General features: G+C 44.4%; 1 protein-coding gene across 1 annotated transcript in view; it reads left to right on the plus strand.

The window, feature by feature from the left end:
- TMEM163 (transmembrane protein 163) overlaps window positions 1–25,894 on the plus strand; it is a 135,762-nt gene that overhangs the window by 88,612 nt on the left and 21,256 nt on the right. The window contains exon 5 of the mRNA XM_044304951.1: window positions 11,316–11,412. Within this exon, the coding sequence (XP_044160886.1) occupies window positions 11,316–11,412 (97 nt within the window). The remainder of the gene's footprint in view (window positions 1–11,315; window positions 11,413–25,894) is intronic.

Here is a 25,894-nt window from a genome sequence, read left to right on the forward strand (position 1 = left end):
GGTTATGCAAACCGATGGTCGCTGCAGCTGTCCGGGTGGCTGGTCTCAGACAATCATGGAGGTGAACATGCTGGATGTGGAGAGGGCTGGTGTGGTTACACGTGGTCTGCGGTTGTGAGGCCGGTTGGATGTACTGCCAAATTCTCTGGAGACGACTTAGAGAAATGAACACTCATTGCACGGGCAACAGCTCTTGTAGACATTCTGCAGTCAGCATGCCAATTGCACACTCCCTCAAACGTTGCGACATCTGTGGCCTTGTGCTGTGTGATCAAACTGCACATTTCAGAGTGGCCTTTTATTGTGGGCAGTCTAAGGCACACCTGTGCAATATTCATGCTGTCTAATCAGCACCTTGATACACCTGTGAGGTGGGATGGATTATCTCGGCAAAGGAGATTTAGACAGATTCGTGAAAAATATTTCTGAGTAATGAGTCTTTTCTGTATGTAGAAAATGTTTCAGATTTTTGAATTCAGCTAATGCAAAATAGGAGCAAATACGAAAGTGTTGCATTAATATTTTGGTCAGTGTATAACTCAAATTTTTCTTCTGTATTAAAAAAAGAGTTGTCCCCTCCGGGCAGAACACAATTACTGTAAAATCAATGCAAATTCTATGTAGCACCAATAACTGCATTGGAAATTGCAGGATTAACAAAATCCATAACAATTCATGAATAATTCATAGCAAATCTAATTTCCATGCAATGTGTGACCCCCTCCCCTTATGCAGTATGTGATCTATGCATTGCATAATCATACTAGCAGGACCATAATTTATATAGCTTAATATCTCCACCGCGCTATAGTTGACATATAGTCATTCATATTGGTTCCTGCGCCCGGCTGAGCGTTTGATCCAGTTTTCTTATAAGCACGCAAATGACAGAGTAGATTGAGTAATATTTTAATAATGGTTTAATGGAAATTACAGGCGATAGAGAAAAGCCTGATAAAAGTCTGCTTATTTTCCTTAAACAGTGCTTCTCTAGTCCATGGGCTGTGCCTGGTATTGCAGCTCAGCCCCTTTCACTGGAATGCAGTACCAGTCACAGCCCATGGACAAGGGTGGTGCTGTTACTCGAAAAAAAAAAAAGACCTTTCTTCTAATCCTTTATGGCAAATATATATCATTATTAGACGTCCACCTTTTACAGGCAGGAAATATCCTATTACACGCAGGACTAAGGAGAAATTAAATTGCCGTAGTCTAGAATGTTACAGGACAAAGGAGACATAATTTACAGTAGTTTGCATTATGAGTGTGGAGCTGCAGACAAAAGCTGTCCTGAAATGTCCTATGCCTGCTTGAAGGCTAAAGGAAGTTACCACAGATTAACTTTCCTTCCTTTCTCCCACTCCTTTCTTGTCCCTCTTTTATTTCCTTTCCTCTTCCTTTTACCCCATGCTTCCCTAGTATCCATCACTTACCTTCCCATTACATTTCCTCTTCTTCAGGATTGTCCTCCCTCCATTACTCCCTTTCCTTCTTTCTTTTTCTTTCCCTCCTTAATTTGCACATCTGCTTCCCTTGCTCTCTCCTTATCAGTCTCTCTCTTTCCCATCTCTTCCTTCCATTCTCTTTTTCTTACTTCATGCTTCTCTCCTTCTCCCTTTATCTCTCTCGTTTCCTTCATTCCCCTTTATCCCCCATTCTAATTCCATTCTCTTCCTTTCTTTGCTCTCTTCCCAATTCTCTTTTCTTTCCCTAACTTCCATTTCCCAACTATTTTAGCTTTCTAACGGTTAACATCATTTTTCTTTCTCTCCCTTTTTTTTGAAGTACCTCCTTTCCCTTTTCCAACCTCTGTTCTCTTTCCCTTTCTTCCTCCCTTCTCCTTCCTTTATTTCTTATCTTACTTTTATTCCTTTCTTATCTCTCCTTATGTTCTGCCCTCCATTCTCCTTTCCTTTTCCTCTATTTCAATTTCCTATATATTAATGTAGATTTAACAAAGGTTAACTTCTCTTTACTTCCCTTCCTTCCTCCCTCCCTCTCTTCCCTTTACCTCCTTTCTTTTCCCTCTCAACTTCTCTTCTCTTCCACATTCTTCCTCTCTCTTCCTACCTACTTCCATTCATCCTCACTTCTTCCCTCTCTTTTCCCCTCTCTTCCCTTTTTCTTCCTTCCTTCCTTCCTTCTATTCCGTCCATAATTCTTCCACCCTCTCTTCTTTGCCTTCCTACTTCCTCCCCTACATCCTCCCTTCTTCCCTCTTTTTTCCCCTCTCTTCCCTTTTCCTTCCTTCCTTCTATTCCATCCATCATTCTTCCACCCTCTTTTCTTTGCCTTCCTACTTCCTTCCCTTCATCCTCACTTCTCCCCTCTCTTTTCCCCTCTCTTCCCTTTTCCTTCCTTCCATTCCATCCATCATTCTTCCACCCTCTCTTCTTTGCCTTCCTACTTCCTCCCCTTCATCCTCCCTTCTTCCTTCTCTTTTCCCCTCTCTTCCTTTTTCCTTCCTTCCTTCTATTCCATCCATCATTCTTCCACCCTCTATTCTTTGCCTTCCTACTTCCTCCCCTTCATCCTCCCTTCTTCCCTCTTTTCCCCTCTCTTCCCTTTTCCTTCCTTCCTTCTATTCCGTCCATCATTCTTCCACCCTCTCTTCTTTGCCTTCCTACTTCCCCCCTTCATCCTCCCTTCTTCCTTCTTCCTTCTCTTTTCCCCTCTCTTCATTTTTCCTTCCTTCCTTATATTCCGTCCACCATTCTTCCACCCTCTATTCTTTGCCTTCCTACTTCCTCCCCTTCATCCTCCCTTCTTCCCTCTTTTCCCCTCTCTTCCCTTTTCCTTCCTTCCTTCTATTCCGTCCATCATTCTTCCACCCTCTCTTCTTTGCCTTCCTACTTCCTCCCCTTCATCCTCCCTTCTTCCCTCTCTTTTCCCCTCTCTTCCTTTTTTCTTCCTTCCTTCCTTCTATTCCATCCATTATTCTTCCACCCTCTCTTCTTTGCCTTCCTACTTCCTCCCCTTCATCCTCCCTTCTTCCCTCTCTTTTCCCCTCTCTTCCCTTTTCCTTCCTTCCTTCCTTCTATTCCATCCATCATTCTTCCACCCTCTCTTCTTTGCCTTCCTACTTCCTTCCCTTCATCCTCACTTCTTCCCTCTCTTTTCCCCTCTCTTCCCTTTTCCTTTCTTCTATTCCATCCATCATTCTTCCACCATCTCTTCTTTGCCTTCCTTCTTCCTCCCCTTCATCCTCCCTTCTTCTCTCTCTTTTCCCCTCTCTTTCTTCCTCACTTCTCTTCCTGAGACAAGGCCTGTGAATAAACAATAGACTGGCATAAGTGTCCATGTTCATATTTTTTTTTGTAATGATGGCAGCTGTGGATTTTTGGGAGATAAAACCTTACTAATTTGTATTGAAGGCTATGACGTGTCCTGATGGACTCGCCGCTAGAATTGTCTCCCCCTCCCCCAACAATAAATAATATCTCTGTTCATTTGCTAAGCGCAGTTCTTAAATGTTAAGAATTAATTGTGTAAATGACACGGAGCCTGTGACTGATTAATGAGATATCTCTAGCAATTCATTTCTTTCGGCTTCCAATTTTAGAACAAGCCCATATCGAGGGTTGGAGGAGGGGGGGGGGGGATTATTTTGGCTCCTATATAGACCAAATAAATTTCCTCTGGACATCACAGATCTGCATTGCAGTTCGAAAAGAGGGACGTGACGCACATCTGCCATCCCCAGAGTGTTACTGTCTGTCTGGGTGTCATATTTCTAGTATAATTCATAGTAGGGGCTTCTTGTGTTCCAGGTTGCGGCCTCGAAATGAAACAAAGCGGCCAAATTCGTACCTGCAGATTTCAAAGTGGGTGCCTTGTGCAGATCGTGGCAATGGCTGATGTCAGCCATTCCATAAAAAAACCTGTCGAGCTGTGGCGCTCCGCAGCTGCACTTTAATATTGCGCTGAACAGCTCTGGCTAATAGGATGTCGCCTGTCAGCAGGATACAGCCGTGCTACTTATTACTAGTCTGCAAAATAATCAGAAAAAGACGTCTGGGCAAACAAATCCTGCCTGTGAAAGTACAAAAAAAGCTTTACTTTTATTAGAATGTATTTTTATTGCTTGCGACAAGAATGAATTACTCCCAAAGACATCAGCAGCGCTGTCAGAATGCAGAGGTATGCCCTACCTAGGAGGAAAGCCAGGTCTTCATAGAGACAGAAATGCCCCCCACCCCAAATAAATGACCGGGGACAGCTTTTACGCTGTGCACAATAGATATGTCCTATTAGGGCTTATGCATATGGAGGACCCCCCCCCCCCCCACCCCCTTTATTAGCTGGAGCTGTAAGCTATTTGCTATGAAGGACCTGGCAGGACCATGTAATACTTCATTTAATGTGTATACACTGGCAAAGATGTATTCAGAAGTTATAGCGCCCTATAGCAAATTACAGCTCCCCAAAGGCATTTCATCTATACTAAAGTTCATTTCCACCATTCCATTTTAGATTCAAAATCCAATGCTGATAAATGCCATAAGGCAAATATATGGGGGAGCTTTGTTTTAGATAAATGATATATATTTATGGCTACCTGCAGCCACCACTAGGTGGAGCTCACTACATAGCAATATATACAACTAGTGTTGAACCCACTGGCAGCTGTATAAATCTCTATGCAGTGAGCTCCCTCTGGTGGTGGATGCAGGTAAAGCTACAGCAAGTGGGGAAACAATTCAATGACAGGTTTCTTCCCACTAAAGGCCTCATAGTTATGCGCCTTTGGCCAGAGCTGCCACCAAAAATGAGGTCATCCTGGGATTATCCTTTTTTTATATATATTTTTTTATTAGCGTGTGCACTATATTCCCTATAAACTATGGAACCCTTTAAATTCTGACATGTACCATATAGCATGCCTCAACTTTTCAAAAACCCATGGAGGGATAACAACAGAGGCGTGTGGCGCATCATACCAAATTCTTTTTACATTAAATCGTGCCTCTAACACTGCCCATTCCCTGTGTATATATGTCCAATCCCACCCAGTAATAGTGCCCCACATTTAGTAAGAAGACTTCGTTAGTGCTCCCCTTACATTAAGGATATCCCCTTAGTGCCTCAGACATAGTATGATGCCCCTTTAAGGCCCCCTACAGCATGATGACCCTTTAATGCCTCCCCACACAGAATGATGCCCCCATATTCCCCCACCCAGTATCATACCCCTAAATGCCCTCGCACACAATACAATGTTCCCATAACTTCCCCCACACAGTGTCATGTCCCTCCTAAAGTGCCCCCACAACATATTAACCCTCCTAGGTACCCCTATACAGAGTGAAGCCCTATTAAGCGTCCCCGCACAGTAGAATGTTACAATAGGTGCCCCATATAGAGTGATGCCCTTCTTAAGTGCCCCCGACACAGTATAAGTATCCTTAAGTACCCCCATACAGAATAAAGCCCCTTAAAGGTAATCTATAGTAATACCTGTGTAGTACTGCGGATAAGAAGTCCAGATCACTAGTTTTTATTTTCCTACTGCCCACCTTTGGGACCCGCACCTATACTGGCGCACCGCGCATGTCTGGCTGCCCTCCATTCAATGGGAGCGCTGGCTCGGCTATTTCTTTGCTATTTCCGTCAGCCCTATAGAAGTGAATGAAGCATTGGCAGCGCTTGCGCGGTGCTCCTCCCATTCTTTTCAATGGGACTTCTGAAAATTGCTGGGCAATTTTCAGCACTTTCCTTTTGAATGATTGGAGGGTGGCCGCGCATGCATAGGGCGCCCACTGGGGCTTTGCCGACTCCCTTCTAAATATAGGTGTGTTATTTCCCAAGCCATAGGCCCTTAATGTCTGAGATGGTACAACCCCTTTAAATGCCTACCACACAGTATGATTGCCACATAAGTGCTCCCCATATACATGGATTCCTCTTTATTACCTCCAGATTAAATACTCATTAGAGCAGTGCAGAGCAGGACTGCCCTGGTCGGCGGTCTCTGCTGTCTATGGCTCAGTGCAGCAGACGTGATGACGTCACTGTATTGTGGCTGCCTGCCCCCAGCCACCTGCTTCACTATTGTAGTCAACCATATCTACGTCCTGAGGATGCAGATACAGTTGAAGTCGGGACATGCAACAGCCTTCCTGAGAACATGGGACAGAGGATGAAATTCAGGACTGTCCCGCTGGATCCGGGATGATTTGGAGGCAAAGTTCTGTATAGTGCACGACATTGATGACACGGGGTATGCTGAGCTTCTCAAACACATCTCCATAAAAACAAAGGGGCCCATTTACAATTGTGTCAGCTCCAAGGATACTATACATCTGGAAATAAGAAGACAAAAGAAAAGATGGAAATGTCAGTATGTGAGGGGGAATGACCGTTTGAGCAAAGAGAATATTTCTGAAAAATGCAGACCATGGACCCATTGAAGTAAAAAAATGCGGACGGCACATGGTATCCGTATTTTGCAGATTCGAGATTTGTCAACTGCAAAACAGATACAGTGTGCATGAGACCTTAAAGGCTATGTACACCTTCAGAGGCAATTTTTTTTTTTTATGATTGCATGTTACTCATTTTTGGCTAAAAATCTTTTTTCAATTGGTCTTTATTAAAAATATTGAGCCGTTCTGTCACAAAGGGTTAACTGTTTTTCTAGCTGTGTGACTGGTACTTTCTGCTGTCATCTAATAACCCTTATCTCTAAGCTACTAAGAGGTCATAAACACTTACAGTTGCAAGAAAAAGTATGTGAACCCTTTGGAATGATATGGATTTCTGCACAAATTCACAACAATAGACAATCACAGTCTGCCTAAACTAATAACACACAAATAATTAAATGTTACCATGTTTTTATTGAACACACCATGTAAACATTCACAGTGCAGGTGGAAAAAGTATGTGAACCCTTGGATTTAATAACTGGTTGAACCTCCTTTGGCAGCAATAACTTCAACCAAACGTTTCCTGTAGTTGCAGATCAGACGTGCACAACGGTCAGGAGTAATTCTTGACCATTCCTCTTTACAGAACTGTTTCAGTTCAGCAATATTCTTGGGATGTCTTGTGTGAATCGCTTTCTTGAGGTCATGCCACAGCATCTCAATCGGGTTGAGGTCAGGACTCTGACTGGGCCTCTCCAGAAGGCGTATTTTCTTCTGTTTAAGCCATTCTGTTGTTGATTTACTTCTATGCTTTGGGTCGTTGTCCTGTTGCAACATCCATCTTCTGTTGAGCTTCAGCTGGTGGACAGATGGCCTTAAGTTCTCCTGCAAAATGTCTTGATAAACTTGGGAATTCATTTTTCCTTCGATGATAGCAATCCGTCCAGGCCCTGACGCAGCAAAGTAGCCCCAAACCATGATGCCCCCACCACCATACTTCACAGTTGGGATGAGGTTTTGATGTTGGTGTGCTGTGCCTCTTTATCTCCACACATAGTGTTGTGTGTTTCTTCCAAACAACTCAACTTTGGTTTCATCTGTCCACAGAATATTTTGTCAGTACTGCTGTGGAACATCCAGGTGCTCTTGTGCAAACTGTAAACGTGCAGCAATGTTTTTTGGGGACAGCAGTGGCTTCCTCTGTGGTATCCTCCAATGAAATCCATTCTTGTTTAGTGTTTTACGTATCGTAGATTCGCTAACAGGGATGTTAGCATATGCCAGAGACTTTTGTAAGTCTTTAGCTGACACTCTAGGATTCTTCTTCCCCTCACTGAGCAGTCTGCGCTGTGCTCTTGCAGTCATCTTTACAGGACGGCCACTCCTAGGGAGAGTAGCAGCAGTGCTGAACTTTCTCCATTTATAGACAGTTTGTCTTACCGTGGACTGATGAACAGCAAGGCTTTTGGAGATACTTTTATAACCCTTTCCAGCTTTATGCAAGTCAACAACTCTTAATCGTAGGTCTTCTGAGAGCTCTTTTGTGCGAGGCATCAGGCAATGCTTCTTGTGAAAAGCAAACCCAGAACTGGTGTGTGTTTTTTATATGGCAGGGCAGCTGTAACCAACACCTCCAATCTCATCTCATTGATTGGACTCCAGTTGGCTGACGCCTCACTCCAATTAGCTCTTGGAGATGTCATTAGTCTAGGGGTTCACATACTTTTTCCACCTGCACTGTGAATGTTTACATGGTGTGTTCAATAAAAACATGGTAGCATTTAATTATTTGTGTGTTATTAGTTTAATCGGACTGTGATTGTCTATTGCTGTGACTTTTTCTTGCAACTGTATATAAGCCACACTGTTATTCCGTTGGGCCTCAATGAGGCCTTGAGTTTTTCGCCATTTTTGGGCTAGATCAATAATGTATATTTATATATTTTTTCTCGTGATCTCCTCTGTAGGTCTAGGTGATGTGTATACCTGTGACCCTTTTAAATTTTTGGTTTTATGTTTTTTAATTCTGTTCTTTTCTGCTTTGATAGGACTATATACCTGTTTTTTTCTGGTCACCATTCCGTGAGGCTGCCTATTATATGCGCGCATATGTATGGCCGACATCAATTTCTGGGGAGGCGTGGACAATGTAGTTCATCGAAGAATGGTCTAATAGGAAATTTTAATAAGAACACTCTTTATGCTGAACACAGGAACGACTTGGACATTCACTTAGAATAAATAGATTAACTCATGATTAGAGATACCTAAAGAGAGGTTTTGAATTTTAATAATGGTGTTTTCACTTATGCTATATATCAAGAATTGGAGATACCTCTATTCTATTTGTATGTGTATGATATATTTATAATAATAAATCTCCCCTCTTCTTTCACCATCACCCTTCTGCACCCCTTTTTTTCACTCAGCACTTCATTACTTTTTATGTTAGTATGTGTCACTCTTTATTTTTCTTTTTTCACTTTTTTATTATATATTACTAATTATTTAGTATTAGATCCTTCAAATTGGTTAACGTACAATATTTATATTGATCTTTATACTCCTGTAATATATTTTATATTCCCCCCCCCAATATTTCTAAGGTGCCCCCTTGAGGTATATGTGGCCATCTTGGTCGGAACGCCCATGTACATATGTACATCGGTTGGAGTTCCATGATCAGACTAACTGGCCATTTTGTTGACACCTCCATGTTCAGGAAGTGTGTGCTCCGCCTGCGCTCCACGGTGAAACGCATAGCAGGCCGGCGATCTATACGTATGATGTCATCATCCAAGGCGGAGCTATGGGTGGCGGTAACCTCGGCTTGATACGGCCGATGCGTTCCACCGTGGACCGCATGCCGGACTTCCGGTTCCGGTTTGTAGAGCGGCCCTTTTCACATCGTTGTCTGATGCCTCTTTTCCACACTCCTGAATATTGGGCATTAAAATGGTTGGTTCTATTGCGGTCCTTGTTGGGATAAGTTCCCTTCGATGCAGAAGGGTTATTTAGGGCTATATAAAGTGTCCGGACACGGACGGAGCCGGAAGTGGGTGTGCGTTCCAGCGTGGAACGCACCGTACTTCCGGTTTTCGGCCTGCATGATAGGTTCAGGTGATTTATGTTCTAATCAGTATGCAGACTATATATGAACAGGCAACACACACCATCAGTATCCCCTGAGGAAGCAAAACGCGAAACACGTGTAGGGATCCAGGAGGACTTGGTCTGTATTGATTTTTGTAATTTTCCCCCCAGTCATTGTTTACAATTTGCACTATGCACTTTATATTGTATTGACTGTTAGTCATGTAAGAATACATTCTGCATGATCTGGGATGATTTATTGTCATTTGTTTTACTACAGATCATTTAACGTTATCCTGTGTGGCATTGTGCTGCTCATCTATATGTATGGATATATGTAACTTTTATTATTGTGAGTTTAATAAAAATTTTCGTACTTGTTCAGACTAAGCTGTTCTGAGTCTAGTTTTGGTTTATACCACATTGTTATCAGTAAGATAAGAACTGAGCTATGAGTGTTTATAATGTTAGAGATCGGAGATAAGGAGTCCGCCTGCTCCCGGTCTGACTGAAAAGACAGAAAATCCAAAGGGTGCCCATTCACTGTGTACACATGTCCAATCCCACCTAGTTCCTTTGTGCCCCCACCCAGTAATAGTGTCCCACACTTAGTAAAAATACTTCCTTAGGCCTCTTTCACACTTGCGTTGTCCGGATCCGGCGTGTACTCCACTTGCCGGAATTACACGACGGATCCGGAAAAACGCGAGTGAACTGAAAGCATTTGAAGACGGATCCGTCTTCAAAATGCGTTCAGTGTTACTATGGCAGCCAGGACGCTATTAAAGTCCTGGTTGCCATAGTACTAGTGGGGAGCGGGGGAGCACTATACTTACAGCCCATGCGGCTCCCGGGGCGCTCCAGAATGACGTCAGAGCGCCCCATGCGCATGGATGACGTGCCATGCGATCACGTCATCCATGTGCCTGGGGCGCCCTGACGTCACTCTGGAGCACCCCGGGAGCCGCACGGACGGTAAGTATACTGCTCCCCCGCTCCCCGCTACACTTTACCATGGCTGCCAGGACTTTAGCGTCCCGGCAGCCATGGTAACCATTCAGAAAAAGCTAAACGTCGGATCCGGCAAAGCGCCGAAACGATGTTTAGCTTAAGGCCGGATCCGGATCAATGCCTTTCAATGGGCATTAATTCCGGATCCGTCCTTGCGGCAAGTGTTCAGGATTTTTGGCCGGAGCAAAAAGCGCAGCATGCTGCGGTATTTTCTCCGGCCAAAAAACGTTCCGTTCCGGAACTGAAGACATCCTGATGCATCCTGAACGGATTTCACTCCATTCAGAATGCATTAGGATAAAACTGATCAGGATTCTTCCGGCATAGAGCCCCGACGACGGAACTCTATGCCGGAAGAAAAGAACGCAAGTGTGAAAGAGCCCTGAGTGTCCCCCTCACTGCAAAACAGATACAGTTGTGTGCATGAGACCTTAAAGGCTATGTACACCTTTGGGGGCAATTTTTGTTTTAATGATTGCATGTTACTCCAATGATTGGCTAAAAATATTTTTTTCAGTTGGCCTTTATTAAAAATATTGAGCCGTTCTGTCAGACTTTTCATCTAATAACCCTTATGTCTAAGCTACTGAAAGGCAATAAACACTTAATTTACGCCACATTCTTTTCAGTAAGATAAGAACTCAGCTATAATGAGTGTTTATGATGTCAAAGAGCAGAGATAAGGAGTCCGTCAGTCCTGACAGGAAAAGATAGAAAATCCAAAGGGTACTACTAGAGCATCTCAGTTATGTACAGAAAAGGAGTTCCCCTTTAAGAAAATAATGTGCTGTATTCTATATGATGGCTTTTTTTTAACCTATTACCTTTGTGTTGATTCCACAGAGCCTGCGTGATCCTGGGGGCAATATTTATGGTGTCAGCGCTGTGCATTGTGGCGAAAGCCATCCATGACCTCTCCATCCGAGTGCTGCCAGAAGTTGTAAGTATCTGAGATGAAGCTGTCGCTGCTCGTGTCTGCTCCTTGAGCCAGCGCCTTCACCGACAATCGTAAATGTAAGATCCGGTGACCAAAGCTTATAAAACGAAGGGAAAGGAATGAAAGGGTTACCGCCATCTAGGACATTTATGGCATATCCACAGCCAGTCTCGTGGCTACTGTGAACAGAGCTGTGGCCATGTAGACGTGGCTCTGTCCATTCACTTCTAAAATAGCCGCGTAAGCATGCTTGGCTACAGGGGTATACACAGACATCCTAAGACCCCATAGCAAAATTTTGAAAAGCCCAGTCCCTTCGAGATTTCTGCTGATTTTACATTTTATTAAGTGAAGGAATTTCTTTTAATTAAAAAAAAAAAACTCTGCCTCCCCAGCTTCTATATAAATATGATGCTCATTCTGAACGCTTGTGAATAAATCTCCACCTTACTGTTCTAATTCTTCTGCTTTCACTCACAAAGTATATTAGAAAACTGGCTGCCTGCAGCCACCACTAGGGGGAGCCCAAGGCATTGGACTTCATACACTGAATTCAAAGGAGACTGTAAAAATATCTGAGCTCCCCCTAGTGGTGGCTGCAGGAAAATACCACGATTTCACTTCGGAAAGGAAGAAAAAGAGATCAGCGCCAGTCTTCTCCCCTCACCACAGGTCCCTTGGCAATGGCTTGGTCCGGTTGAATGGTAATTACTCCACTGCTCAGCTATTTTCTGAACTCCTATAGACGTGAATAGACAGTCGTGTGTGCGTGTCCACCTCTCTATTAACAAAAGCCGCGAGACAAGGGGTCACGGATTGTAGGACCAGCCATTTTTCAGCTGTCACTAGGACATGCGATGAATTCGGCTTGCAGCTTTTTAACAGCCGTCAGGGCAAAATAACAAAAAAAAACATGCACAGTGTGAACCCTGCTAGGAAAAAGCCAATATAACGTAATCAATGAGTCACATTTTAAAGGGGTTGTCCATTTTACATCATAGAGGGGAGTCCTCCGCCTGTGACCTCCCCTTTTAGCGACCATGGTTATAACCGACGCACTCCATCCCTTTATGGAGTAGACGGACATTCATTCACTGATTGGAACTTGCAGCAGCTGAAAAAGTCTCATGGCACACGAACCTATTTTTTCTGTCCGTTCCGTTTTTTTTTTGCGTATACGGAACCATTAATTTCAATGATACTCCGTGTGCATTCCGTTTCCGTATGTCCGTATTTCCGTTCCGCACAAAAAAATAAACATGTCCTAATATTGTCCGCATTACGGACAAGCATAGTACTGTTCTATTAGGGGCCAGCTGTTCCGTTCCACTAAATACGGAATGCACACGGACGTCATCCGTATTTTTTGCGGATCCGTTTTTTTCCGGACTGCAAAATATATGCGGTCGTGTGCATGAGCCCTAAAGATGGACGTAGCTGCGGACAAGTATAGGCATTTCTATTGGGGTGCTGGCAAAGTGTTTTGCGGATACGCAAAACACAACGCACGTGTGAATGGACCCTAATTGAAGTGACTGAGGCTGAGCTGCAATACCACAAACCACCTGTGGGCGTATGAGGTGCTGTTCTTTATCCGTTGCCTCAATTTTAACGCTTCTCCCCAGCTGACGGTGGCTGATAACAGAGAATACCAGAGCAGATGTGGAAGGTGTGGGAGATGTAGTCATTGAAGGGTGTGATGGATGGCTTGTGGCACATTTATGAGGATATTTTGCATGGTGATCGCATTAGTCCTATAGATGGTGACAGTCGTTATCTCCACATGAACTGTGTGCGATTTCCTCACCCGCTGCCCCCACATTCGCCGCGGCCTCCGCTCCGTCACTGTCATCTGGATGCGCTAAGATGATTACATTATAGCTAATTGGGAAAATGAGGTAGAAATAAAGGGAACATGAAAGAAGCCGCAGAATATATATTTATGTCAATTTCTGAAATGAGGCTAATTACATTTCCGGGGCTCATCAGCCGCAGATCCTAATTAGTGGTTTAATATAAAAGACAAATAAAAGTGGAAGGAAACAAATGTTCCCCCTTGTTCAGTAGAAACCCAATATCAATTTCCTAATCTGCTGAGATGCCCAAGAGGGTCCTGTCAGTACGACGAGGAACAGCAGGAGAAGCTTCATAAGAAATGGTATTTCCAGAATTACCACCTACCTACACTCCCCCAGGAGCATTCCCGGGACCGCCGAGCCATAGGTGCCCTAGATTCAGGGGGATAGTCCCGCAGTCCCTGCCCGGTTAGGGCAGGTGCCCCCTGTGCCCAGCTCTGACATAGAAGAGGAGTGATTTCTGAGCAGCAGGAGGGTAAGGGTGGTGTTCTGGGGGCACCGTAGCTGCCATTTATGGGGGGAATGGAGATATCTCTTCTGCCGGTCATACACATGGGATAGGCATGGCAACACGCCCCACTGAAATGGTGGATTTCGGTGAATTATTATCTGGCTACAGCATGTTATGGGGCAGTTTAGATGTCACTATTATGGGGGCACTGAGGCTGGGTTTGCTGGGCACATTATGACTGGATGTTATGGGGCCACTGTGATCGTCACCATTGGATAGATAGATAGATAGATAGATAGATAGATAGATATGAGACTTGACTTTTTTCGTGTTTTGGTGCCTCACCTCCTGGAATGAACATGGATTGTTTGAGGATTTGCATCATGTAATTACAGCACATGCCGACAACTATGAAGATGTTTGTGTGTTTTTTTATATTGTGAAGCAAACAACAAATAGGACAAAATAACAGAAAAGGTCAATGTGCAGAACTATTCACCCCCCTGAAGTCAGTACTTTGTAGAGCCCCTTGTGCGGCAATCACAGCTCCAAGTCGCTTTGGATAAGTCTCTATGAGCAGTCCCTACATCTTACCGCTGGGATTGTTGCCCGTTCCTCCCTGCAGAACTGCTCCAGCTCCTTCAGGTCGGATGTTTGCGCTTGTGAACAGCAATCTTTACGTCTGACCACAGATCTTCTATTGGATTGAGATCTGGGCTGTGACTCGGCCATTCCAACACATTTACGTGTTTCCCCTTAAATCCCTCGAGTGTTGCTCTAGCCAGTGTGTTTGGGGTCATTGTCCTGCTGGAAGGTGAACCTCCGTCCAGCCTCAGATCACGCACAGAGTGGGGCAGGTTCTGCTCAGGAATATCCCTGTATTTAGCACCGTCCATCTTTCCCTCCACTCTGACCAGTTTCCCAGTCCCATCCCCCAGTATGATGCGCCAGACATAGCGTTTTTTTGTTTTTTTTTTTTTGATGGCCGAAAAGTTCCATTTTAGTCTCCTCAGACCAGAGCACCTTCCTCTATACATTTTGGGAGTCTCCCACAGGCCTTTTCGCAAACTCACAACGAGCCTTTTTGTTTTTAGCTGAAAGTAATGGCTTTCTTCTGGCCACTCTGCCATAAAGCCCAACTCTATGGAGCGTACGGCTTATTGTCGTCCTATGCACAGATCCTCCAGTCTCTGCTGTGGAACTCTGCAGCTCCTCCAGGGTCACCTTAGGTCTCTGTGCTGCCTCTCTGGTTAATGCCCTCCTTGCCCTGCCCGTGAGTTTTGGTGGGCGGCCGGCTCTGGGCAGGTTTGCTGTTGTGCCATGTTCTTTCCATTTGGTTATGATAGATTTGATGGTGCTCCTGGGGATCATCAAAGATTTGGATATTTTTTTTCTAACCTAACCGTGACTTGTACTTCTCGACAACATTGTCCCTTACTTGTTTGGAGAGTTCCTTGGTCTTCATGGCAGTGTTTGGTTAGTGATGCCTCTTGCTTAGGTGTTGCAGCCTCTGGGGCCTTTAAAAAAGGTGTGTATATGTAATGACAGATCATGTGACACGTAGATTGCACACAGGTGACATCATTTCACAAATTATGTGACTTATGAAGGTAATTGGTTGCACCAGAGCTTTTTATGGGCTTCCTAACAAAGGGGGTGAATACATACGCACATGGCAATTTTCTGTTTTCTATTTCTTAACAATAGTTGTATTTATATATTTTTCTCATTGCACTTCACCGACTTAGACTATTGTGTTCTGATCCATCACATAGAATTCAGATTAACAAAACATTGAACTTAAAGGGGTTCTGCAGTTTTTTTAAACTGATGATCTATCCTCTGGATAGATCATCAGCATCTGATCGGCGGGGGTCCGACATCCGGGACCCCTGCCGATCAGCTGTATGAGAAGGCAGCGGCGCTGGCAGTAGCGCCACGGCCTTCTCGCTGTTTACTGAGAACAGAGCTTAGCCGTGCCCAGTCCATTGATACTAGTCGTGACGTCACTGGGCCTGCGGTAAACAGCGAGAAGGCCGCGGCGCTACTGCCAGCGCCGCTGCCTTCTCAAACAGCTGATCGGCAGGGGTCCCGCGTGTCGGACCACCGCCGATCAGATGCTGATGATCTATCCAGAGGATAGATCATCAGTTTAAACAAACTGCAGAACCCCTTTAAGACTGTAATGTAACAAAACACCTACTGTGTTCTCACCTTCCCTCGTAGATTGTAAGCTCTTGCGGGCAGGGTCCTCTACCCCTCTGTACCATTCTGTTAATAGTTTCTTGTATTTTTATATTTGTGTAACCCGTCTGGATGTACAGCGCCATGGAATTAATGAAGCTTTAAAATAATAATAATATCCGGGACCCTCATACAGCCGTATATCCTCCAGCCACACATAATGTGTCTCCCTGCTGCACCCTCCTCTCTGTACGGACTCTCTTCACTGAAGTGTGATCAGAACCTGATGTATCTCCAGTTCCCCTGCTGGTGAGCAGACAGTATGGCCTCTGCCTTGGGCAGGGAGGATATAGTTAAGACCTTTGGCTCTGTATTAATACAGCTTGTTACTCCCATGGGACAGAAGGCTCTTTACCGGTGCCAGCAGCCTCCCCGGTGCACTCAGCAAGTCTGTGCACCAGTAATGAGGAGGTTACACTGCGCTGTGGACTCTGTGAGACAATGGAGACTTCTTCAAGGTCACAGTCAATGACACTGTGATGGACTGAAAGATCCCCCAGGTTTATAGAAACACGGGGACATGGAGTCCCTGGCGGTAGAATCTGGATGGTTGTATAAGTTACCGCGAATAATGTACAGATTTCCCTGCACCTAATAGAAATACGTCCACATCACTGCATGTAAACTCCACGTACTGTAAATATTTTTTGCATGTAATCGCACAATTTTGTCAATTTTCAGTACATGATTTTGCTATATTTGCCTTCTGAACATCAATTTACAATATTTCATAGTAAAAACCTTTGAGAATGGTTTGCTTTACTGATCTTGTACTGATTCTGAGCAACCATACCCATCTACGCTCCTGTATAAGAAAGGTCTGCTGGCGGTTGCACTAGGGAGAGCCTGCTGCACATCTGTTTATATTGCACCCATATACTTAAAGGGACTGTCCAGTTTAGAAAAAAAACAAAAAACAGGTTTGGTAAACTCTATTAGGGAATTTTGAGATAATAGACTGGAGTCCTCTGTTGAAGACCCTCATCTCTTGGTCACAGTGGGGAGCTGTTACAAAGAGGAGCGCTATTGTTTTAGTGGACTGCATGTCATGCCTAGTTTTTCCTGTAGGGGCAGTGTGGGGAAATGCATCTGCTACAATGGAAAGCACTATTACTTGAGCTGTGGAAGGCCTCTTCTGTTCTGCATTATATAGGCAACCCGAACGGGTACTATGCAATGCTTCATTTCTCCTGTGGTGGCGCTGCAGGGAAATTAAATGCTTGCTGTAAGGTTTCTACTGATTGCTGTTGTTCCTAACAGGAGGACACTTTGTTAAGAGACGCTTCTAACAAGAAGGGATTGACCAAATCAGAGAACCACTTTAAAGGGCATCTGTCAGCAGATTTGCACCTATGACACTGGCTGACCTGTTACATGTGCGCTCGGCAGCTGAAGGCGTCTGTGTTGGTCCCATGTTCATATGTGTCCGCATTGCTGAGAGAAATGATGTTTTAATATATGCAAATGAGCCTCTAGGAGCAACGGGGGCGTTACCATTACACCTAGAGGCTCTGCTCTCTCTGCAACTGCCGCACCCTCTGCACTTTGATTGACTTTAGAAGTCCGGGCCAGGCAGGCACGATCACTTTTACACTGCCTGGCCCTGTCAATCAAAATGCAGAAGGTGTTGCAGCAGCAGAGAGAGCAGAGCCACTAGGAGTAACGGCAACACCCTCATTGCTCCCAAAGGCCTCGTGGCTCATTTGCATATATTAACACATAATTTTTCTCAGCAATGCGGGCACATAGGAACATGGGAGCAACACGGATGCCTTCAGCTGCCAAGTGCACATGTAACAGGTCAGCCAGTGTCATAGGGACAAAACTGCTGACAGATCTCTTTTAAATTGGAGCTGTGTAATTCTGTATGTAGTGCCTCCCCCTAGTGGCAGCTGGAGGAAGCCAGAATTTTAGAATTGGATTTTATGCCAGCATGAAGTGAGGCACTGTTCTGGGATATGGTATCTCTGTACAACACCGTCTTACGTAGCAATGTTTCATGGACAGCAGCATGTGATCTTTCTCAGCCAATCAGCAGCACTTACAGACTTTAGTGCCTTGGCGCCATAGGCTGCAGCTACGCCCACTACTTTTTCTTGTTCAGGTCATCATGCCGTCCTATAAGGTCATAGGGCCGCACTCCCCCTTCCCTATTTGATGTACAAGATTTTTCTTTTTTTTTAAAAACAGCTCCACACTTGTCAACAGGTGAAGTGTGGTATTGCAGCTCATCCCTATTCATTTCAATAGAGCTAAGCTACAATACCATGCACATCCTATAGACAGGTGTGGCGCTGTTTCTGGCCCGTACAACCCCTTTAAAGCCGCTGGGAACCACAGAAATCAGTTTTGATTGCATTGTACAAAGGGCAAATGGCCAAATGAGAATTTTAACCGTTCCCCCAAAGCCATAATTTGCTGTCTTGCGTTCCAACCGAGATAATTCTGGTTAATCAAATTAAATATCCTAATTTTTTATAACAGATTGAGTCCGGAACGCGTTAGGGATTATAGTAGATTATAATACACCCCCCCCCCCCCATCCCCCTCCGTCTGGATTACAGTCTATACGTGTCCGCCATATTGCCAAATAAACTCTCTGTATAAATTAGCCATCTGGTAATAGTAATTAGAAGTCTTATATCTACCGGCTGGATAATCAATTTATTAACCTCATAGAATGGGGGGGGGGGGTAACATGTGACCATGGGCAGGTATGCATCCATATCCGCCATCATTCATTGGCCATCGATATGCTTTGTGATTGTCGGGGAGAGGACATTAAAATACCCGGATCACATTGCCGGGGATGAAGCCATGCCAGCGCACGTTCCGCTGACTGTGCCAGACTGGAAAGTGAATAAAATGCCAGGTGGGCGTTCCAGTGAATCCCTCTAAAAGCTGGCAGCCATTATTCATGAATTATGGAGAAATCAGCTCAGCGCCCGACTCTCGCGCTACAGGATTGATGATGCAGTGGAATTTAATCAAAGATCTGTTGTTGTTCCTCATTACGGGTGAATTATGTCTGTTCACACTACACGAGGACAATCCTCTAAAGAAAGCCGCCATTTATATTCAAAATGGCAAAAAAATAAAATAAAATGAAGCTGTGATTTTCCTGATGTAGATTCAGTGTCAAAAGATAGAGGACCCTGCCCGACGTGGTGGAGACATCGGGGAGAGATGCCATAAATCAGATGGTGCACTGCTATTTCTTAAAGGGATGATTAATGTGAAAATTTAAAATAAGACCTCATGCAGTACATGATAGTCTCTTTCTAACAAAGCTAGAACCAGCCCTGGACCTCACATGGATCCAGAGATCTCCACATTCATTGCTCTGCTAGTTTATCTTCAGCCTGGCAGCCCGGGGGGGGTGTCCTTTCTGCTGCAGATCTCTCCCTGTAACTGCCACAGAACTTATGGCTGGTGGCAGTTGAAGCACGTTTGACCAGCTCCGTGAGACGGACAAAAAAATAAGGAAAAATAACAAGCAGGTGGCGCTATACAGGTGCATTTTATTGAATTTCTCAGTGGCTATGCAAATTTTTTTAATTACATGCAATTATAAAAGTTTTCAGATCCAGGTGCTGGTTGGAAAAATGTGGAATATGCTTTGGGACACAACCCTTTTAAAGAGGACAAACCTATTAGGGATCCTGAGGAAGGGTTCCAAAACAGACATAGTTGTCAACTCTGGAGGACCACCATTGTCCATTGAGTTTAGTGGAGTGCATGTGCAATGAGCAGGACACCGGTACAATGGGTCAGCTATGCAGTGGGTCAGTATATATGTGTAATAGTTCGTGACGCCAATTGCATCTTGCACAGGTACTGTAGCAGGGCCCTTTAAGATGTTATAGCTCATGTACCAGGTGAGGAATGCCAGAGGGGGATAATGTCTTTGTATGGCAGATATAGTAGTGTCAACGGTGTCTCCTACCTTGGTATGGCTGGACGCCTGAATCCTGGCTCACTTGCAATAAAATTGAGTGTGGTTAGCAGGAGTAATTGAGGAATAATTGAGATCCAAACAGGTAATAGGATCCAACTTGTCTTTACTTAATGATTGGCAGCTTTGATCCATATAAGGTACAGCAATAGTCTTGGGTCCCAGCAGGTATTGGCAATATGTGGCAGGAATTTATATCTATTCTGCTTCTTATACATATGCCTAGGAGATCTGGCAGGTATCTGTCTTCTGCTCTGTCTGTAGTCTGCTTATAATGGGCCTGACTAGCTGAGGAGGTACTTGGTTTCTTTTGGTCTTTGGATCTGTACTCACAGGACTGCTCGCAGGGTATGGTGGTGTCTTCCTGGAGATCTATAGTTCTGTAATTGCTGCTTTCTTTGTCCACAGCTGAGGTAGAAGACTCAGGCTGGGAAGGGTGATCTTTGCCTCAGCCGATGCTGGATCCTAGGTTGGGATCCCTGTAACTGGGAGCTCCTACTAACACAGCCTTCCCCAGCAGGGGGCTGGTTCACACTCACTAGAACCTTCCTTCCTCCCTCTGAGGTAGGATGTGGGAACATTCCACTCCTCCTCAGAAAGGGGGGAGCTAACCTGGAATGGACTATTCCAGGCTAGAGATACTATCACCTGCTACATACTGCTGCCACCTGCTGGTGTACATTGAAATGACAGCTAATACATAATACAGGCCTAAAAATACATTTATTGGTAATGCACAGTTGGATAACACAAGATGGAAATACACATATACACCTAACATTATGAAGCAGGGTGAGAAGTTTAGTGACATAATTCAGGATGTTACACATGTCATGCCTCATTTTTTCCTGTAGGGGCACTGTGGCAGTTATGATCATATGGGCAGTGGGGAATGATATGGAAGGCAATGACACCTAAATTATGAGCAGGGATGTTGTTTTGGGTTTGTACCTAGTTTTGATTTCAGAATATAAGAGCTAATATTTACTGGGCAATTTAGAACATTTTTCTCCTGCATCCACCACTAAAGGGAGCTCTTTACATAGAGATTCAGTTCAATGCTAGCTGTATGAATTCATATGTTGTGAGCTCCCCCTAGTGGTGACTGCAGGCAGCCAGGGATTTATCATTTAATTTTATATCTGTATGTAGAGGGGATTTGGATCCCCTGAGAGTAGCACCATAGTGGCTTCCCTGTGACTATATAAATATATATAAAAAAAAATGCTGGCGTGGAATCTATGAGTAATAGAAGATGTTTAGGTTCAGGAAGTCCTCTTCAGTTTGTATTATTATATTATACTGCAGCACTGATATGTGCCAGCCAAGCCCTGTGAATGAGATGGGCGCCGCTCGCCAGGTTCTCATGTCCCAAAGCAGTTGCTGGAGGCGGTCCAGGGTTTTAATGGGAAGAGCGGCATATGCCATAGAGGAGTGTTCATCCTTCTCTGGAACCTGTTCAGATTTGTAGGATTTTAGAGGAAGATAATTGCAGAAAAAGAAACGATTTACACATTTAATTGTAACCAAAATGTAACTGCATAGTAACATTTGCAAAGACAGGTGCACTCTGCAGTCTTACTAAACCCTCATACTGATGTTAAAATTGAGAAACCTTGGCGCGGTGCTCGGGCTCAGACATGTCCTCCACAGTAGGATATGTTGGCTAATCTCCCAATTTTAACATCAGTATGACCGCAGAGTGCACCTGTCTTTGCAAATGTTATTATATTGTTATATTGGTTATCACATCCACATAATTGCTATCTTGTGTAGGATGTCTATTGTGGTACTTGTGGTCCGCTGCGGGAATCCTCCACTGTATGCATTTTTGCTGGGGATCGCCATTAGCATTGGGCTACAAGTGCAGGATTTGCTCCCCTGTATACACATGCACAACTGCATATGGGTTTGAGCACTTCCTGTCTGTTGGTTTCAAAATGTAACTGCTTATAAATGAAACAAATCTTATTATTATCGATGGATTCACACATGAATTTTTTTTTTTTCCATTTATTCCAGGATTTTATTATTGAGTCTAACACCACCCGCTATTAAGCTGTATCCTGAGTAACTACACAGCGCCATCCATTGTGTTGTGGATGGTGCTGGCAATTACAGTGCTGCTCCCATTGAAGTCAATGGAAATTTTTCCCGGCACCAGGGTAACTCAGAAACAGCCGATCATGGGGGATGCAGGGTGTCAGAAACCCGCCAGTTAACACCTTTATTTCCCCTAAAATAACTGTTATGGATTACATTTGTTTAGAACTCAATGAATTGACAATTTTATGTTACAATTCTCCTTGTCGAGAGGGCGTGTCCCTGCAGCGTCATCACTCATTGGACAGTGTCGGACTGTGTTGGGAAATTTCTAGGAGAAAAAAAAGAGTCAAAACACCCAGTTCTAAGAAAATATAATCTTGAATAGTTATTTCATGGGGTATTTATAGAGCTATTTACTAACATGGACATTGTCAGGAGAGAAGACAGGTCCTCTTTAAGGTTTATGAAACCAGAAATAAAAATACAATGGGGCCCTTGAGTAGAGGGGGCCCTGAAGGGACCCTATTCTCTTTACTGTGAGCTTTAAAGCAATGCTTGCGGACACACAAGGTGAATACATCCAGAGGTTTTTATTGCAATTCTCTCCTGTAAGTGGGGGAGGAAATACCAAGACCTAAGTCGTTAACGGAGGTGGGATGTAAAGGGTTATACCAGCACAAAGGGTGTGAACAGAGCCTTAGGTAACAGAAACACTGTCAACATTGATCAGGTATTGACAAACCACTTATGGATACACCCCCACTGACAAGGAGAATATTAATACCCAATTCCCAATTTATTCATACATTTTGAGTAGGAATAACAGAGGAATTGCACAACACAGAGTTCTAAGAAAAAAAGTTCCAGTGTTGTTTTTTAATGGGCAATGCAACTATTTCATAAATAAGAGGATATTAGAGAATTGCTGTTCATGCGCTATATCGAGATTATATGTGATTGTGCATTCATTGAAGGTGAACCTCCCCTTACATTTTTGGGTGAAATAATTTTTTCTCATTTAATGTTTTATTGAAAGTTTTTAACATAACATTTTCTTTTCTGTGTCATTTGGTACAAACAAACACACATGCATTGGAAGGGAGCACGCAAAACATTTAGTGCTCAACATAGTGATCCACGTAACAGCGTGGAAACGAACATTAAACCAATACAGAAGCAACTGTGTAAGAGAAGACACATAAAAGAGGACATAAGACAGTGGTGGGGGGGGGGGGGGGTAGGAAGGAGACAATGTCTAGATATGAGGAATTTACAGTTGTATGCTCCGAAAGGTTTCCAAGGAACGGAACGCGTCCCATGTGCCCCACGTCTTCAAGTATCCTGAGGTATCCAAGGACGTCACACTAATAAGGTCCTCCATTCTCTGGTATAGGGCAATCTCCTCAAACCACTCCTCCGGTGAAGGGGGAGAAATGGATTTCCAGTGGCGTGGTATTACTGTTTTTGCTGCCTGGACCATATTTTTCAAAAGGGAATTTTTGTAGGCAGGGATATTCAGGTCAAGTATAAACAATAGAAGAGCCTCCGGGGAATTCTGGATGGGAATGCCCGTCACTTCTCTGATAACCTTGTGTACAAGGTTCCAAAAAAAGGACGTAGAATAGTACAATGCCACCAGACATGGATCATCGTCCAGTGATCTGACACTGTGGGGAACCATTTATGGAGCAACGCAGGTACTCTGTACCATCTGGATATAATTTTGTAACTCGTAGAGATCAGTGCTTTGTGAGATAGAAGAAAACCTCTATTCCATTGGACTGGGGTGAAAGGAATACCCAAGTCCTGTTCCCAGGCCTGACAGAATGGAGGAGGGCACGAGGAGCGTTGATGTAACAGCAGCTTATATATGGTTGATATGTTTCTAAAAACCGCTGAAGGGGAGATGCACATCTGCTCAAATGTTGTGAGGTTTCGAGTCAATGTGTGGGATTTACACATGGATGAGTGGAAGAGCTTTAGTTGTAAATATTCAAAAAAATTGCGGGTTGATGGGGTGGGGATCCCAAGTAGTTGAGGTAGAGGTTTCAGTGAGGATCCCGAGAGGACATGGCAAAATCTGATCAGTCTAGTCTTCGTTCCCCGGAGGAAGAGCCGAGATGGTCCGTTATCAGAGCCAGAGGACCTTTAGGGTCAATTATTGAGGTGTAGCGACTTATAGATGTTAACGTTGCAAACGTATGATGGGCTGTAAAGGATAACTTAGAGATAGTGGGACGCGTAGTGCCTGTTAGCCATGGTAGGACCATTATAGAGCAGGGGGAGTAGTCACGTGCGATGTGAACCCAAGACTTGGATGCATCAGTGCGAATCATGTCTAAAAGCCGGGCATAGGCAGTAGCGTGGTAATAAAGTCGGCAATCCGAGAGACCTACAACCCCCTCCCTGTCTTCTTAGAAGGGGTCATTATTTCCCATTTAATTCGTGGCTTACCGGGTGACCACACAAATTGTGTGAAGCATCAACGTATGTGAGACCAGAATATGGATGGGATATGGAGGGGGATGGTCTGCAGGAGATAGAGTAGTTTTGGTAACAGTCATTTTCAAGATGCTAATCCTGCCGAACTACGAAAAATCCCTTTGGCGCCAGGCTTCAAGGTCCTTTTGGAATTGTTGAAGGAGAGGGGTGAAGTTTGGTCTAAAAAAGCCACATTAGGTCAACGGCGATTTTTATACCTAGATATGTAATTCCGTTTGGTGGCCAGGAAAAGGGAAAGTAGGTTTTGAGGGAAGAGACAAGTGCACTGGGTAGGTAGATATCCAAGGCCTCCGACTTGGACATGTTGATTTTGAAGTTGGTCCACTCACCGAAACGGGAGATCTCACGGAGCAAAGACTGCAGAGAAATGCGGGGATTAGTTATATAGAGCAGGAGATCATCTGCAAAAGCCTCACATTTGTATTCACTTTGTCCGATCTTTAATCCCGAGATGTCCGGATTGGCACGTATGGAGGACATCAGATGCTCCACAGTGGCGTACCGCCCATAGAGGCAGACCACGCCATTGCTATGGGGCCCGCGGCACTGGGGGGCCCGTAGCGCAGAGAAGGCCCCGCCCACACTATTTGGCCCCGCCCACTGACATGCCGCTATAGCGCTATGCGGCTGCTTTTATTCTCAGCCTGCCCTGAGCCAACTATTCTTCCCCCCCGGCTCCCAGGGCCCCCTCAACCCAGGAGAAGTTAGAACGCAGCCGGATAACTAAAATAAGATTTACAGGGGGCGGAGCGGAGGACGGCGAGAGGAGAGGCCCTGCGTGACGCGGCGAAGTGAGGAGGGGCCTGGGGGAGCGGCTTCAGTTGAGGTGCGACGCAGGACTTTTAGTCACGTACCTCACTGTGACCTCCTGCGTCGGATCTCGCGAGATGACGCGATGACGCGGCGCGGGAAGGCACAGTGAGCGATCCTGTACCAGGATGCCACAAGCTGTCCTTAGAGAGGTAAGTATTCATTTTTTTATTTTTTTATGTACCCTACGTTCTACCCTTATTGCAGAGGCACTGGGGGCACGAGAGGAGGACCACTGACAGTACTCAGTCAGTGGTCCAGTGGACATCATAGTATTAATAAGAGTGGAGAGGGGGACATTATATTAATAATAAAGAGGGGGACATTATATTATTAATAAAGAGGGGGGCATTACATTATTATTAATATAATGGCCCCCTCTTTGTTATTAATATAATGGCCCCCTCTTTGTTATTAATATAATGGCCCCCTGGGCCCCTCTTTATTATTAATATAAGGGCCCCTCTTTATTATTAATGTAATGGCCCCCTCTTTGTTATTAAAGTGGGGGCCATTATATTAATAATAAAGAGGGGCCCTTATATTAATAATAAAGAGGGGCCCATTATATTAATAATAAAGAGGGGCCCATTATATTAATAATAAAGTGGGGCCCATTAT

Source organism: Bufo gargarizans, chromosome 8 (assembly GCF_014858855.1).
Source record: "Bufo gargarizans isolate SCDJY-AF-19 chromosome 8, ASM1485885v1, whole genome shotgun sequence".
In the NCBI taxonomy this organism is placed as follows: Eukaryota; Metazoa; Chordata; class Amphibia; order Anura; family Bufonidae; genus Bufo; species Bufo gargarizans.